Source organism: Dipodomys ordii, unplaced genomic scaffold (assembly GCF_000151885.1).
Source record: "Dipodomys ordii isolate 6190 unplaced genomic scaffold, Dord_2.0 Scaffold80, whole genome shotgun sequence".
In the NCBI taxonomy this organism is placed as follows: Eukaryota; Metazoa; Chordata; class Mammalia; order Rodentia; family Heteromyidae; genus Dipodomys; species Dipodomys ordii.
Genome location: NW_012267296.1, coordinates 6,671,970 through 6,690,674, shown reverse-complemented (window position 1 = coordinate 6,690,674; position 18,705 = coordinate 6,671,970). Strand labels below are relative to the sequence as shown.

At 35.5% G+C, this 18,705-nt stretch overlaps 1 protein-coding gene across 1 annotated transcript in view; it reads right to left on the bottom strand.

Annotated features, from left to right (window-relative positions):
• The window catches only part of Pof1b (premature ovarian failure, 1B), a 75,437-nt gene that overhangs the window by 32,069 nt on the left and 24,663 nt on the right, over nt 1-18,705 (bottom strand). The window contains exons 5-6 of the mRNA XM_013024988.1: nt 14,805-14,906; nt 6,361-6,543 (exon numbers count right to left, since the gene is read on the bottom strand). Coding sequence (XP_012880442.1) covers nt 6,361-6,543; nt 14,805-14,906 — 285 coding nt within the window. The remainder of the gene's footprint in view (nt 1-6,360; nt 6,544-14,804; nt 14,907-18,705) is intronic.

Here is an 18,705-nt window from a genome sequence, read left to right as displayed (position 1 = left end):
ATGACAACCATGAAGACAGAGTGTGAGAAAGACTACAGATAATGGTGGTGGCATTCTCATGGGTGAATCCAGAGCAGGGTTCAAAGGGAAGAGGAGAGAAGATTGGAAGCTCCTTGATGGAACTGCTCAAGGATGTGAAGAATGACCAGAAGGTCAGTAGACAGAAGCAATTTGAATCAAAGTGTGATATGTATGATGTATGTGTGTGTATGTGTGTGTGTACATTGCAGGGTTTTAAGGAGAGATATTTGAGAGATGGTTGATCAGTACACATAAGAACATTTGACAATTTAACATTATATAAAATTTTCTTGAGAAAATAGTGAACAATGGAAACCAGAAAGCCAAAAAATTATTTGAACTCTTTTTATAAATAAAGATATTGAACCTTCCGTCTCACCCTAATGAGAATGGCTGTTATCAAGCAAACAGCAAATGTTGGTAAAGTACATTCTATGTATCTATAAGAATAGAATAATGAAACCTTTTAAAATTATAAAAACAAATAGGTTCAGTAATAGTATTTCATAGCAAAAATAATGCAAACACTGGACATTTATTTAGGCAGTAAAAATATGAAAGTTTATTGGCATGGTAGAAGAGAAGAAAACAATGATTTTTAAAAAGTGAAAGTGGGTGTTGGTGGCTCAGGCCACTAGCAACTCAGGAGCTGAGATCTGAGGAGTATGAGTCAAAGCCAGCCCAGGCAGGAAAGACCAAGAGACTCTGACCTCCAAGAGATAAGACATTACCACCAGAAAACCAGAAGTAGAGTCGTGGCTCAAAGTGGTAGAGCATTAGCCTTAAGCAAAATAGCTCAAGGAAAGTGCCTATGCACTGAATTCAAGCTCCAAGACAAAAATATATAAATAAATAAGTGATTGTCCATGGAACAGAACTATCACCAATAATAGAGATATATTATGAATCAAGAAATAGCATGAAAACAAAGGAGGCTACAATGCTTGATAAGAAATGTACTCATTATCTTGCCCATCTAATTGTAACCCCTCTGTACAGTATATTCACAATAAAAAATAAATAAAAAAGAAATAGCATGATTACAGGCATATTATTTAAGTATAGAGAGGTAAATATTTCAAGACAAACTAGGACTAGAAGATGGGGATAAGCTCTGGGGGTTGAATAGGGTTGGGATGAAGTACTATTTGACCTTTTCATAATAGGTAGCTTTATTATTTTGCTAGGAAAAATGAGCACTAAAAAGGATAGGCAACATTTTTTAATGTAAAACAAATAAATATGAATTTGACACAAATCAAAACTTCAAAAGGGACACCATAGCAGAAGTTGCAAGGAATTAGTAAAAGACAGACAAGGTATTATTGGAAAAATATGTACTAGAAATATAGAAAATAAAATTGTAAAAAGAATAATGGAAAAGAGACTGTTGCACAAAAGATACCTAGTTTCAATAGTAATGATGAAGAAGTCAATAGGTAGAGGCAAAAAACTGAGCCTAATGTAAACCACTGAAGGGTGCTGATTTTATTTAACTAAGCAGCCACAAAATTTCAGAAGTGAATGACTTCTGTAAAATAAACACTGCACTAGCTTCCTGAAGACTCCCCAGCAAAAGCACTTAACACTGAGATCTGTACTCTCTAATAACAAAAACTGAATTTTCAAATGTCGTAAATAAATAAGCCATACATCTGAAACGGAGTGTTTTTCCATTAGTAATAGCACTATCCAAATAAGCAAATCTCTTCCCTTGCCAACTTCCTATGACCTAAAATGTTTCCTAGGTGCCTCAAGGCAAATAGAAGAGAATTTTACACCCAATACATGACAATTATTTCAGTCTTTTTTTATAAACATCAACTGGATGGCAACATCTAAAATATGTTCAGCTGAGCTTTGCCCTGTCGCTCACTTGTGAAATTATCTCTTCCTTGCTAATGGAAGAATGATCACATCATGTTGTTCTTAATTTCCCTGGAGAAGAATACATGGCTGGAGATATTTTTTAATTGAAACCAAAATGATTCTGCTAGGGAGAAGCATGGAAAACAAAAATACCTAAGTTTTATTTTTTAAAAATTTATGAAGCCATGTTTTTAAAACCTGGTTTTGAAAAGTATTTCAGCATATTTTCCTCAGAAGAAAACATTTTAAAGGTGATTTAGTTTCATCTAAAAATAGCAGAAGATGTTGCTCAGTAGCAGAACACAGTGTCTAGCATGTACAAGACCCTGAGTTCCATCTCAAGCATCATGAAAATCAGTGGAACAATATAACTAATTTCTTTTATCAGTACTTTGAAACATCTGAGAGCCTTAAGCTGGAGAAGAAAGGTCAAGAATCAAACATTCATTTGAACGTTGTGGTTGACACTAAGCTAGATGCTCTTTTTATTTTACATCATTTAATACTCTTCTTGTAGGGTATGCTGTACATATGATTCTTTCCTTGTTATAGTTGAAGAAATTGAAGTTCAATATAGTTAACTATTGAAGGTAATGGAGTTCAACAGAATTAGGGTTTTTGTTGCTGTAGTTTGTTTCGTGCTTGTCTGGAAATTTGAACTCAGGGTTTGGGCACTGTCTCTGAGCTTCTTTTTATTCAAGGCTAGTGCTCTACCACGTGAGCCACAGTGCCTAACTCCTAACTTTTTTCTGAGTAGTTTGTTGCAGATAAGAGTCTCACAGGCTTTCCTGCCGAGGCTAGCTGCTGAACTGTGATCCTCGAATCTTAGCCTCCTGAGTAGCTATGATTACAGATGTGAGCCACTGGTGCCTGACTTGGAATTAGGCTTTATCACTTCAGGTAACTGAAGTGAAAACTTGTATCATTTTCACTTTACCTTACTACCATTAGATTACAACTTTAAACACAAAATTTTAAAACTGGACCAGACCTTAGTTTTAAAAGAGCCTAACGGGAACCTTACTTCATTGTTGGTGGGAGTGTAAACTTGTTCAACCACTTTGGAAAGCAGTATGGAGGTTCCTGAAAAGACTTCACATAGAGCTCCCCTATGACCCAGCAATCCCACTTTTGGGCATTTACCCAAATGTTTACAAACAAGACCACACTAAAGCTACCAGCACAACTATGTTTATTGCAGCATTATTTACCATAGCTAAGATATGGAACCAACCCAGATGCCCCTCAGTAGATGAATGGATCAAGAAAATGTGGTATATATACACAATGGAATTCTATGCCTCCATCAGAAAGAATGACATTTCCCCATTTGTTAGAAAATGGAAAGGCTTGGAAAAAATTATATTAAGTGAAGTAAGACAAGCCCAAAGAAACAAAGGTCCCATGGTTTCCCTTATTTGCAATATCTAGTATATGTATGAGTCAAGCAGGAAAGGTCAGATAATGTGATGTTAGGAAAATGAACCCTTAGATATGTATTTAAATGTTTTTTTCTTTCATGCATTTGTTTCTAACTCATTTATAAGATTATTCTTTGTTGCTTTGTATGTCCCTCCCCCACAGTATAACCCCTGCTTTCACTATATTTGATGGAGGAGATGGGGAAAAACAAGTCGGTTAAGGATACAGGTGGACCCGATGTAACTATGAGAAGTACAAGTTGTCATGTCAAAAACGAACTTTACAACTTTGGTGGTGGGGGGATTGGGGGGGCGGGGGGAGGCTGGGAAGGGATGTGAAGGGTAAACAAAGGAGGAGGCTGCAATGCTTGATAAGAAATGTACTCATTATCTTGCCCATGTAATTGTAACCCCTCTGTACAATATGTTCACAAAAAATTAAAATTAAAATTAAAAAGAGCCTAACTTACACAAGAAAGGAGAATGAGTACAGTCAAAATACTTTAGAAACATATGTAAAAATTTAACAATGAAATTTTTTGACATTGGTTTGGGAAGTGGGGTGGGGGGAGGGGGTCAAGGACAGTGATGGAGAAAGGGAGTCTGATCAAGATACATTATGCATATATGGGCATGTTAAAGTAAAACTCCTTGTACAATTAATTAGTACTAGTACCATTACATATATATGTATGCATGCAGGCAGAATAGGTCTTTCTGCACTGCCCTTTAAAGAGATTCTTCCATCCAGCTGTTACAAGAACAGGGAACATTTGAAATCAACAAGAAGCCTAGGTTAGAGAACGTTTCCTTTCCACTCCTTTGTCCGTGTGTCCTTTGTCCATCAACATTACCCTCATCAAATACTAAAAGCAGAAAATTGTTTCTAAACAGAAATTCTCCAGCCTAAATGCTTACTAAAGCTTATCAAAGCTACATGGGAATTTTAAACTTAGTGTGAACAACAAAACAGAAGGTGCCCATTTTCTAAGTAAATAATTTTGTCTATATGTACTGAGCTTGTCAAAGGATATCATAGCATTATTGTTGATGCTGGACAAAATTCTTAATCCTGTTATATTGTTCACATCTCTGATCATTGTCCATCATACTATTACTAAAGTTTATATTCTCGTCTAGACTTCTTCAGGTGTAGTCCTTATAGTTTATATAAGACTTACCATGTATTTTTTTAGTCTTTACAACAACCCTGTTAGGTAGGTATTACTACCCAAATTTTATAAATGAAAACATTGCAGACACACTTAGTATTATTAAAATCAATAGCTTAAAAGGAATAAAGCAAAAAAGAAACTCAGAGCTTATTCTGAAGTTAATCTTTCTGTCACCAATGCCTCTCTTCTGTGATATTCTTCTTAATTTATGTATAAATGTGGCTCTACCAGGTACTGTACTATCCATGTAACTTATGATTGCAGGTAACTTATGATTAATCATTGTTATTCTACCTGGCACAAAGCTGTTCCAGTTAACCTTCTAAAGTGTACCTATGTGCATTTTCCCACTCAGTAGCCTACTAATGACGGCCTAAAACATTTTAATTAATCACTTAAACATTTCAAGCATTATGACCTAATCTTAATGAATCATGCTAAAACTGTATCTTAATATTTCCCTATCATCTTCCTTTCCATACAAATCAAACCACTCAATGTGTACTTTTCAAAATCTATTATTTTGTTCATATAATTTCTTCTCCCTTGGATATTATCTTCATGAAATGGAAATGAATGGCAACTCTGCCCATTTTTCAGAGTACAGGTCATTTCCCACCTCCCGAACAAATCTTTTGTCTCCCAGATGAAATTATGTTTCTCTTTGGTTTCCAATGCATGTTGTTCATTCCTCTTTTGTGACAGACAACAAGATAATATTTTGTGTTGTTATTTTATTTTATATAGTTGTCACACTTTCTTCAGTACAGGAGAAATTAAGGCAAAGCAAAACTAAGGATTTGATTGAGATGCATGAAATTGTTCATAACATTTACAACAATTTCAAATGATTTAATGTAATGAAATGGTTCTTCATAATCATCACTAATCCATTTATGTAAGAAATTCAACACCCTCTGGGCTGTATTTTAGAGCTATTTCAGAGCCAAGTATTTCCATTGTAGAGTGTCAGAGGAAAATCAACTTCAGACTTTTTGTTATATTGACAAAGCACAATTTGAAGAATTATGTTTGAAAAACAATGGGTTTTTAAGACATTTATACTACCTTTTGGCCCATATAACCAAAATGTATATTTCAAAGTTTTAGTCCGTATAATCTCATATATACCTAATACACAATAATCCAAATTCTTATATTGGCAAATCTCTTTACTAACTTTTTCTTATTATTTTATTTTGCCTTCTAGAGTTGCTTATGTAAGAGGTTAATTTTAGATCATGAAAAGCACAAATGATGTCTAATTATCCATTATTCTTGTAGAAAAATAATTGCTAGTTTTACCAAAAAAGTCTTTTTTTCTGTTAACACTTGTACAACAAATGTTTATAAAGTTCCAAAGTCTTCATAAGACTGAGTAACTGAAGATTGTATCTGATTTCTCCTTGGCAACTAAGTTTTAGTTTATATTTTGTTGTAGTGTACAATAAAATATAAACACATTCTGACTTGAGTTAGTCTATTCTTAAAGAAGACATATAGTAAATAATTATTACCATGTGAAATATGACCATTAAAATTACCTCAGCATCATTTCTAACTCATTGTTCATTTCAATATAATACTTCATGAAATTAACATTATACAACTGTCAGGCTTATTTTAAAACTGAGAATCAGTTAGAAATTAGGCATTCATTAATCAAGTCATCACTTCTTAGATTTATAATATTAATGAATTGGAATTGTTTTGTCATTTGAAAAAGTGGAATAATTTTGAATTTTATAACAAAATTCAGATACCATTGGTACAAATTCTCAATGTTTTTGTGCAAAGTTAATGTAAGTGGAATACCTGAATGGTGGTGTGGGAAGTGTTCAATAAGGTGTTCTGAATCATGTGATCAGTCTTACCTGCTCATGGATCTGGTTTGCTCCACTATGACACAGTTCACTTCCAATGGCTGTTGAAATTGAATCACTTCTTGTAATGCTTTGGAGTTGCTGACCACAGTGAGATTGTTGACAGTGGGGAGAGTGGATGATCTGAGGCTGCTGGACAATGTGATGATGGCATTGAACTTGAGGATAGCATTCCTAAAACACATACATGTGTCAAAAATAGCCACTGAGAATAAAAACTACTAAACAAGGAAAAACACACAAAAAACATTTCAAAATGTTAAGGTGTTCTTTCCCACAATAATTCATACTTTAGAGTGTCAAGTTTTAATCAATATATTTTCATTATTTTTTAATTATCCCATTGGGATAATTTTTTATCAGGTAGTTGTGACCAATCACTACTAATCTTGCTAGGACAGAGAATTAAATGCTCTGATTAAATTACTATTCCAGTTATACTTAATACTTACACTAAAAGTATCCCAAATATTAACATTAATTAATGTTTCTATAATGATTCAACAGGCACTTCAATGGCTAATCATGTAACAATACTATAATAGTGAAGCTGTAGACATAAAATGAGAAAATAATATACTGCAGTGATTTTCAATGTCAGGAAGCATATTAACATGGCAGTGGGAGGATTTTACGCTTATGAAAATTAAGCACAGATTTTAAGAAAAAGTCTAAAATGACTGACTGGTGCTTCTGATTCTGAAAACATGGATCTAACTATTTCTACCACTTATTCTTACACTACACCCCTGTGAAAACACATACATACACGCACACACATACACACACACACACACACACACACACACACACACACACATGCCAGTTTCCTCATTTGCAATTAGATACTGTGTGGATATCTTGGGTTGCAGAAAAAAATAAATGAACAAATGTCTGTAAATTATACAATATAAAATAGGTGAGAAATAATTCTATTATTATTACTACTACTATTATCAGCATTATCAACTTAATCTTCATGTATCTCATTAATTTTTGAAAACAGGAAAAAAAAACTCTTCAGGTCTAGCAAAGCAAAATGATTTCCCTATGACAGAGGCAATTAATTATGAAATTGGGACCTGAGCTCATTATTTCTACCTCAAAGTTCTTTTGAAATTTGAGATTTCATACTCCCCTTGTAAAAGTCTGGAATTTGTTGTCATTTGAACTAAATGATATCTTCTTTATTATATGTAATAGTTTTATTCTGACAAGCATAGAGTACAAACTAAAGAAACACACCTGGTTACTTCAATTCTCAGTGCTACAAATGCACTTGAATTTCTATAGTATGTTGCATTATTCTGCTTTGATAAGAGTCATCTAGAAACCTGCTTTCACAGAATAAATACTCTATTTTGAGTTATCAAACTGTATTCATGCACATAAAGTTAACTTTGAAAGTATAGATACAATGCTTTATTTCTTTTTGATTAGGGAATGTTGACCTATATTAAATAGTAAAATATTTCTATTTTAAATTTTTAAGCCATGTCAGAAACAAAGTGCAAAAGAATGAATACCATATACTCTCCCTAGTATAACTTGTAAAATAACATGCATTTATAATTTATTCATTCATTTACAATTATTGGATAACTGTTTTCATATGGATGAATTAATAAACTTCAAAGAGTGGCAACTTTTGTGAAGAGAAACTAGAGACAAGAAACCTCAGATAAAGAAGCTTGTATACCTTTTTTATGTTCTTTTTGCTTTCTTTTTTTTTTTTTCTTTTTGGTTGTGGGACCTGAACTCTGGGCCTGGGTGCTCTCCCTCAGCTCTTCATCGCAAGGCTAGTACCCTACCATTTGAGCCACAGCTCCACTTCTGGCTTTTTCTGCTTATGTGGTGCTGAGGAATCTAACCCAGGGCTGCATGCATGCAAGGCAAGTACTGTACCACTGAGCCAACTTCCCAGCCCCTTTTTGCTTTCTTATGCTCTTTTCATACCCTGACAATTTTTTACTATATTTTAAAATTACTTTTAATTTATACAAAATGTTTTTAAAAAGAGAGAAAGATCTAAATAGCCACAATGTACAAATAGAAGTTGGCTTGGTAGACACATAAAAGTAAGGTAATCACTACTTATAATTATTTCTTCAAGATTTTTTTTCAAATATGACACACTTTCTAATATGTCTCCAGTGTTAGTAAATATATGATATCAACATTTTTTATAAATTTTGGGAAAAAAGGCACTGTTTTTGTTTTTGATTTTTGTTTTGGTCTGTTGGGGGCTTGAACTCTGGGCCTGAGTGGTGTCCCTGAGATCTTCAGTTTAAGGCTAGAGCTCTGCCACTTGAGCCACAGCACCACTTCTGATTTCTGGTGGTTAATTGGAGATAAGAGTCTCATGGATTTTCCTCCCTGGGCTGGTTTTGAACTATGATCCTCAGATCTCAGCCTTCTGAGTAGCTAGGATTACAGGTGTGAACCACTGGTGCCCGGCTATGCATTGTCCTTTTATGTTCAAAAAAAATCTTTATTTAAGGGTTGGAGATATGGCTCAGTTGGTAGAGCGCTAGGCAATGAGTGAATACATAAGGTACTGAGGTCGAGTCTCAGTCTTGGACATAAAACAAAAGAAAAAAACTGATCATATGTATATAGCTTGACCTCTTCTGCTTGTCCCAAACATATACTAGTTATTGCAAATAAGGGAAACCATGGGACCTATGTTTCTTTGGGCCTGGCTTACTTTACTTAATATAATTTTTTCCAAGTCTTCATTTCCTAACAAATGGCGTAATGTCATTTTTTTCTGATCTAAGTATAGAATTCCAGTGTGTGTGTGTGTGTGTGTGTGTGTGTGTGTGTGTGTGTGTGTGTGTGTACACACACACCACATTTTCTTGATCCATTCATCTACTGAGGGACATCTGGGTTGGTTCCATATCTTACTTATGGTAAATAATGCTGCGATAAACATAGTTGTGCTGGTAGCTTTAGTAAAGCCTTGTTTGTGATGGTTTGGATAAATGCCCAAAAGTGTAATTGCTGGGTCATAGGGGAGTTCTATGTGAAGTCTTTTGAGGCGCCTCTATACTGCTTTCCAAAGTGGTTGAACAAGTTCACACTCCCATGTACAGATGACTGTATGAGATATGTTAAGGGAAATGAACCGCAAGATAGGAACACAAGTGCTTTTTTTTTGCTTGCTATTGTTTTTAAGGTATTTATAATGCACTATGTGATTTTTTTTTGTTTCTTTTGTATGTTCTTCCCCCATGGTAAAACCCATGTTTCCATTGTATTTGATTCTGGTGCCCTGCATCATGTATATACATCTTTCTAATTTGGGGAGGGGAAGGGAAAGAACAAAATGTTTAAATAAGGATACAGGTTGACCCATTGTAACAATGAGATGTACAAGACACTATGTTAAAAATGAACTTTACAAATTGCAGGGGGAGGTGTTGGGGAAGTGGAGAGAGAAGGGATAGTAGGTGAAAACAAAGGAAAAGGTAACAATGCTGATTGGAAATGTACTTATTACCTTACTCATGTAATAGTAACCCCTCCATACAGTATTTTTACAATAAAAACATTTTAAAAAAGAAAAAATTTTCAAGTGATAATTTAGAATAAAATCCCATTGACAGTCTAAGAGATCAGGCTGTCACTCAGTGACTACTGGCAACTCTAATGAAACAGAATCTCTCCTGAAGGAAAAAAAATGTACCTCTGACACTTAGGACATATCAACAAAAGGCAATATTTAAGAAAACAAAACTCCTTCTTTATCTGTTTTTCTAAGAAGTCAGTTGGCTTGGTTGTTGTATATTTAATTCTGGGGATTGACTTCAGGGCATGATCTGTACCCCCAGCCTTTTTGCATTTTTTTTCAAGTAGGCTACCATGCTAATATTGCCCTTCCTGACATCCTCTTACTTCCATTTCTCATATACCTGGATTGCATGCACATGCCAAAATACATGGATGTTTTTGAGATAGGACCTCACTAAACTTTGCCTAAGCTGACCTTGAACCTCAAACCTCCTGTTTCCATATCCAAGTATCAGCGTTATACATGTGCTCCTTTCAGCTGAAATCTTAGCAGATCTTCAATTTTTTCGTTGCTTGTATTTTTTTTATATGTATGTGTGTGGTGTGCTTGGGAGCCCTGGACCTTACACATAGTAGGCAAGTGCTCTGCCACTGAACTACACCCACACACCCAGTTTTCAATTCTCATGCCCAACTACCATAGTACCTACTGTAAAGAAAAATATTCACAAGTTAATCATATATTTGAGGCATCATAAATAAGTATTCAATGTAAAAAATATCAAATGGTGATTACTTATCATGGAATTTTGCTCTTTGATGGAGAAAAAAGAATGCCACAGCTAGGGGCTGATGGCTCATGCCTGTAAAATTTGCTACTCAGAAGGCTGAGGTCTGATGATAGTGGTTCAAAACCAGCCAGAACAGGAAAGTCTGTGTGACTCTTATCTCCAATTAGCCACCAGAAAACCAAAAGTGGCGCTGTGGCTTAAATTGGTAGAGCACTAGCCTTGAACAAACTGCTCAAGGACAGCACCCGACTACAACTGACTAAAATAAAAAAAGAATTAGAGTATAAATTATATGGATTAATTATTTTGCAACTGTCTCTACCTCATCACCCTTCCATTACAATGGCCTCTTTTTTTCTTGGACAGGTTTTATCTCCTAAGAGCTAGTCTGATCTGATTTTTGTCACAAGTGACAGTAAATCCTCTAGCTTTAGCCAACTTATTCTAGGGTATATTTCTTGAGAAAAGTGTTTTTTCAACCAAAGTAGTTGACTTTCTTTCTGTTAATCTTGTGAGAATTGTTTTTCTGAAAAGCTCTTGCTTTGGCCAGGTAGCTTGGCCTTTGTTAATTACACTTTAGTTACATCCTTTTCCTGGTACACTGTAAGGCATCCTGTTAGATGCTCCTTGGATTTTAGTTACATCCTGTTAATTAAGCCACATCCTTCTGCAGATTATGAACCTGTGCTCAGCCAAAGCCATTAGAATGGTAGAGCCTGCTGGGTTAGGGATAAAAAGGGAGCCCCATGCCTGCCATGTGTGCTTGCTTGCCAGATTTTTGGCTGAGGGAGTATCCTTCAACAGAAGTAAACTTTGGTTTGCTGAGTTCCTTTAAGTTGGTGTCCTTATTCTCATTCGACACCATGGCATCCCAAGCCATTTCTGACACTTCCATTCCTGAGGAAATTATGTAGAGCAGAGTTTATAGCTAGTTCCATCTTCATGGTTCCTTTTACTCTGAAAGAGTTTTCAAAGCAGTTCTACACCTCCTAAGTCTTTTTTATTCAGAAATAAGAAAAGGCAGACCAAATCAAACCAATATTGAAGTTAAGAGTAAGCAGAACTCTAATTGTTGCAGCTGCATAGGTGATCATATAATGCACAGGAGAATCAATGTTTCATTTTAGAACCCATCAATTAGAGCAGCTGTCTATTCTGTTAAAAACAAGAAGCTGGGAGAATCATCATATATCCTATCTATTTAATATGTGCAAAGCTTACTATTAGGACAGCCAAGTTGGAAAAAATTACAGCTGTTATAATTTGGTATCTTTAGTGAAATGAACTTTGGAAAATAAGTTGTATTTGGTGAAAATTTTTGAATTGTATTATAATGTCCAGAAATAGGCTGCTATTCTTGTGCAACATGAATGTTTTAATACATACCAAATCAAACCCTTCAGACTGTATTTAATTTTCCAGACAACCCAAAATTTGAACACTTTAATGTTTGTGATTCTTAGAGTTTACCAAATTTTATTTCTGCTAGGCAGAAAGAAGCAATAATGTGTTTATTCGTAAGAATCTGGTAACAATTGGCCATATGTATGTATAAAAATAAAATTCAGCCTGGCACTGGTGGCTCACACCTGTAATCTTAGCTACTCAGGAGGCTCACATCTGAGGATCAAGGTTCAAAGCCAGCCCAGGCAGGAAAGTCCGTAAGACTCTTATCTCCAATAAACCACCAGAAAACTGGAAGTGGTGCTGTGGCTCAGGTGGTAGAGCGCTAGCCTTGAGCTGAAGAGCTGAGGGACAGTACCCAAGCCCAGAGGTCTAGCCCCATTACTGACAAAAATAAAATAAAATAAAAATAAAACAAAATTCAAGTTGGGTGCTAGTGACTCATACCTGAAATCTTAGCTGTTCAGGAAGCTGAGTTCTGAGGATGTTGGTTTGAGGCCAACCAGGGCAGGAAAGTACATGAGACTCTTATCTCCAATTAACTTACAGAAAGCTGGAAGCAGAGGTGAGGCTCAAGTGGTAGCATGCTAGCCTTGAGCAAAAAATGCATAGGGATAGAGCTCAGGCCCTGAGTTCAAGCCCCAGAACTGCTACAATAAGTAATGAATGAATAAATAAATACATAAATAAATTAGTTCTTATGCCAAGAAGTAACCTTAAATCAGTTGTTTATTTAATTTGTATATAAGAAAATGACTTTACTATCCAAACTGATTGGCATTATGTAATTTTACTCATGTATTAAATTATCTTCTCAAAAATAACAGAGATTAGAACCTCCAGTAATTCGGAAAGATGTAATAAATTTAAAAAATGAAGTCACTAGGATGAGCACTAATTCTATATGACTGATGTCAGTGGCTCATGCTTGTAATCCTAGCAACTCAGGAGGCTGAGATCTGAGGATTGCAGTTCTGAACCAGCCTGGACAAGAACGTTTGCAGACAATGATCTCCAGTGAATTACAAAAAGGAGGGGGAGGGGGAGGAAGAAAGGAGGGAGAGGAGGAGAAGGAGGAAGGGGAGGAGGAAGAGAAGGCAGCATAGTGGCCAGAAATGGAGCTGTGGCTCAAGTGGTAGAACATTGGCCCTGAGCAAAATAGCAGCTCAGGGATAGGATAGCACCCAGGCCCCGAGTTTAAGCTCCAGGGCCATCAAAATGAGGGAGGCAGTTGGATATACACAGAAGGATGCCAATGTGAAGACCCATATGAGGGATGTTTTGTGAAAACAAGGGATTAGCCAAGGAAGCTGAGGCTAGCAGAAGCTAGGAGACAAGTATAGAATATATTTCCCCGCTGGGGGATTCAGAAGGATTGTGATCCTAATACACTGTGATTTCAGATTTCCAGCTTCCAAAACTGAGATGATGAATTTGTGTTGTTTTAAACCACCCACTTTAGAACTGGGGATGTACCTGCTGAGTTCCATCTCCAGCACTACACACATACACACACACACACACACACACACACACACACACACACAAAGAAAGCAACATCCAGTTTATGAGAAAATATGATGCATTGCTTTAGCTCAAAAATGTTCAAGAGCCAGGATCCAAAGGGTCACACTCGTAATCTTAGTTTCTCAGGAGATTAAGATTTTAGGTTCAGTGCTAGCCTGGTCAGGAAAGTGTGTAAGACTCTTACTTCCAATCAACTACCAAAAAGTAGGAAGTTGTAGAACAGTAGCCTTGAGAACAAAAAAGCTCAAGGACAGTACTCAGGCCCTGAGTTCAAGCCCAGGACTGGCATAAAAAATGTTCAAGAGACAATCTAAGCTTCAGCTAGATGGACATATTTGTATCCAGGGAGAAGAGCAATGTACAGTAAAAAGTACATAAAGAACATTCAATGACCATGGTCCTGATGCAGTTTTTGTACTATATGCTTCATCTCTCAATTAAGATTAATGACATTTTTAAAACGTGATTCAAAAATTTCGTCTTCTTGGGATGGGAACATGGCTTAGTAGTAGAGTGCTTGCTTAGCATGCACTAAGCCCTGGGTTTAATTCCTCAGTATCACATACTCAGAAAAAGCTGGAAGTGGCGCTGTGGCTCAAGTGGCAGAGTGCTAACCTTGAGCAAAAGAAGCTCAAGGACAATGCCTAGGCCCTGAGTTCAAGCCCCAGGACTGGCTAAAACAAACAACAAAAATTTAGTTTTCTTTATCTTTCACAGTACAACATTTTACTTATCTGTGAGTATACATATATATATGTGTATATATATATTTATCTGTATATGTACATACAGACATATATAATTATCTGTATATATATGCATATCACTCCTTTAAAATTTATCTTAATTTTTGAAAAAGAAACTGAACAAATTATTACTACTGCAGGAATAGTTTCAAAGGAAAGATATAAGACATGGAGCTATCTATTTTAAATCCAGATTCTGCCATTCAGTTTCTATATGGCTTCACATAGAAACTTCAGTTTCCCATACAGTGAAACAGGAATTATAATATTTTATATGATAACATACATATGAAAGTGTTAAAGGCAAGAAAAGCTAAAGAAATCATGTCATTATCATTCATAGGGGTCTTGCCTAGTACTTGACAACTGAAGAACCTTTGAATTCTACTAAAATATTCATAATCCAAAATTTCACACATATGAAACACATTTATAAACAGATATTACTTACTTGATCCATATTCAACTTCTCCACCTTTCTTATTGTTTTCTCATAAATAACATTGTTGCCTGGGAAGAAATTGCTTCCTCTTAGAAATGGAGACAGTGGTTCCTATAAGACAGTAAAGAGCACATTTTACTTTCAGGAGCATTAACTCCAGTTAATATCCCATCTATAATACACTCTGAAGTAGTAGCAGATTTTAGGAGGAAAGTGGAATAATCCTACACTAAGCTTGGTAGTTTTAAAAAATAATAATTAAAGTAGTCCATTTTATATAAAAATCTCCTATTACTTCTTATTGGGGCTTTTGGGGGTAGGCAAGATAACATTTTTGTTCTGTTCTTAATAAGTTTCATCTAAGATTGACAAGCATGAAGTCACCATCATTTAAATTGGGTTCACTGACAGGTTTCTTTCTATACAAAAGTATCATCAGAGAAATGCAAAACAAATATAACTAAGCACTATTAAGCCATAAAGTAGATTAAAGTATATTAAAGGTTTTACTTTTTTTAGAACTTTATTGTCCTTGAAGTATACAATTCGTACCTATGATCATAATCAAGAATATGGCTCTCAGTACAACATATGTTTTGAATGCTGAGAACAGACTAGAAGCTGTAAGTACCACTGTATCTCCATATAATCAACTAAATTACTGTAGGATTCACCAAGTACTTAGAAGATTTCAGCCAATGAAATGAAGGCTAAAGACATATTCAAAATCTGAATGAAATCAGAGAATGTCTAATGAGAATCAAACCAAGAGACTAAAATAAATGTAATGAGAATTTATTTTCATCTCTTTTGGTTTTCATTTGTCTATTATGTAGTGAGGTCTGGGGTTGTTTGCCTATTAATGTGTCACAGAACAAAACCTGATTCAATTTCTATTTTTTAATACATGAGAATTATATAGGAGCCAAAATGGCCAAGATTATTACCAAATAATGTTTTAGGAACATTTTTACAATTGACCAACAAAATATACTAGGATTTTTTATTGTCTGTTATTGTAAATACCGTTACTCCAAGTGAACTAAAATGCTGGTTATTGAGAAGACATTCTGAAGGAAAAACTATATGCTTCTGGTAATCAAACTTGAACTCAAGTTTATTCATTATAAGTCTTGGTGAATGGTTTCTGGATACTGTGTTAAAACAAACAAAAATGAATACATTTGACTGATTATGAACAGCTGAATCTGAGAATGAGATTTATTTAGAAAAATTCCCCTACAGTTTATTTGAGTTTGTTTTTATTTTAAAAAAATCCTCCTTGTTGTTTATGTAAGATCATGTAACATATGTTTGAGTGCTTAGTACACATACTGTATTTTGCTAAGTGCTATGAGGCATAGAAACATAAATCAGACTTACTATCAGGCACATTTAATGTTGATCAGTACTCATTAAACTATGGAAGACAGATTTTTTGTAGTGTTTTCAAGATAAGAATGATATTTAGATTTTTTTAAGATTTGAAATATAAACAAAAGAGATTCGGAGGCCCTATGTGGCTAGTAAAGCCTAACATTTTCTATCATGTGGTCCTTTACAACAGAAATTTCACCAGTCCCTAGTGTGGATAATATATGCAAACAAACATCTGTAATACAAGGTAGAAAGTGGCAAGTTCTAATAACAGGATAAAGGAAAGACGTATAAGATGGCCTTCAGAGGAGGCAAGCCTAATTCTATCAGGAAGTGCTCAGATAGGATACATGACTCAGATGGTATTTGAAAGAATGCTAGGCCGAGTGCTGGTGGCTCACGCCTATAATCCTAGCTACTCAAGGGGCTGAGATCTGAGGATCGAGGTTCAAAACCAGCTGGGCAGGAAAGTCCGTGACACTCTTATCTCCAATAAACCACTCAAAAAAACCTGAAGTGGCACTGTGGCTCAAGTGGTAGAGTGCTCGCCTTGAGTTGAAGAGCGCAGGTACAGTGCTCAGGCCGAGCTCAAGCCCCACGACCCACAAAAAAAAATAGAATACTAATCTGTTCTTTTAATATAAAGACATGAAAAAATGATATTCCAGATAAAAGAAACAAAGAAATTCAAGGCTCACACTTGCATTCCCAGTACATGGGAAGGAGAGATAGGAAGATCATGGTTGAAGGGCAATCGTAAATGGAAGTTCAACGCCCTATTTGAAAAATAACTAAATAAAGGGTAGAGGTGTTGTTCAAGTAGTAGAGTTCTTGCCTGGCAAGCTGAGTCCAAGCCCTTGTGCCTCCAGAAAAACAAAAAAACAAACAAAAAAAAATCCAAGTCACCAAGTTTGGAAGTGTAAGAAATCATACCTGGCAGATAAAAAATAGTTCTGTACACAGAAAGATTTTTTAGGTATTTCAAAAAAGGGCATATCACCAGTGCCAGTGGCTCACACCTGTAATCTTAGATACTCATTAGAGTCATCTGAGGACTGTGGTTAGAAGTTTGTGCTGCTCTTATCTTTAATCAATCACCAAAAAGCTGGAAGTGGAGTTGTGGCCAAAGTGGTAGCCTTGAGCAATAAAACTCAGAGACAGTGCCCAGACCTTGAGTTCAAGCCCTTGGACAGGCACAAAAAAGGCCCAATACATCAGGAAGATTAAAGGGGGGAAAAGTATGAGCGATCAGACTAGGTACGATATGATCTTAATAGTCAAGAACAATGCATTTCAGAAATCACTCTAAGATCTTGAAACTGAGAGGCATGCTAGATAGATAATGCTACCAAAATCAGAAACTGAGGCATTGAGTTTATGTGCTTCGATATGAGTCTTAAGTCTGATTCATATTATCTATAACGCATAGCAATCCCTTTAACATACATGACATTCACTGAAAATCAAAGAAAAAAAAGTAACGTAAAAGTCAAAAGGAGAGGGGCTGGGAAGGTGGCTCAGTGGTAGAATGCTTGTCTTGCACGCAAGAGGCCCTGGGTTCAATTCCTCAGCACCACATAAGCAGAAAAAGCCAGAAGTGGCCCTGTGGCTCAAGTGGTAGAGCGCTACCCTTGAGCTGAAGAGCTGAGGGACAGTGCCCAGGCCCAGAGTTCAGGCCCCACGACTGACAAAACCAACCAACAAATAAATAAATAATAAAAGAACAATAAGGAATTTAAAAAAAAAAGAAGTCAAAAGGAGAAATTTTCAGGAAGCAGTAAGAAGACAAATGTAAAATTAGTCCAGAGGCCAACAAGTAGTAATTACAAAGTGGATTGGATTTTGACTACTATAAATCCATTTAACTATTAAAACCAATGGAAGCATTTCTAGCAGAAAAAAGTTATGAAGTCATAAAAATGACCTAAAGACATTCTTCCTCTATTATCTATCACATATAGATGACTTATTTAGATAAGTCATTAACCTCCTCCTATGTTCACTTGGTTTATACAAGGGATAGTAGTACAGGGTATCAAGTAAAATAGTGTATTTCCACTATTCTTAATCTTTAAATTTAATGTACAAGTGTCATCTTAATAATATAGTATTGACTCTGAAAAAAAACTAATGAACTATTTAACAAATGAATACCAAGAAGCTGAAACAGTGAGAGGAGAGGCACATGCCAATGGAGAGAGAAAGGGTGAGCAAATGCAGTCCTTATATTTAATGTATATTTTGTGAAACTTGAACTATATAACTTGGGGGTAAGAGATGGGAGAGGGATGAATAAGGGAAAAGGATGGAAGGGGTGGCATTGATCAAAGTTCACTATAGTCATAACATGACTTGTGGAACTGCAACCTCTTTGTACAAGTACCTGAAAATAACTTTGTTTTGAAAATAATCTAGTATTGTAATACTAGTAGTATATGCTATATTGAAAATAACTTTTGAGAATGTTATTCTAATGTTTCTAAGATACCTAGGTTTAAAATATATAAAAATAGGCTTATCTGAGGGAGGAGCT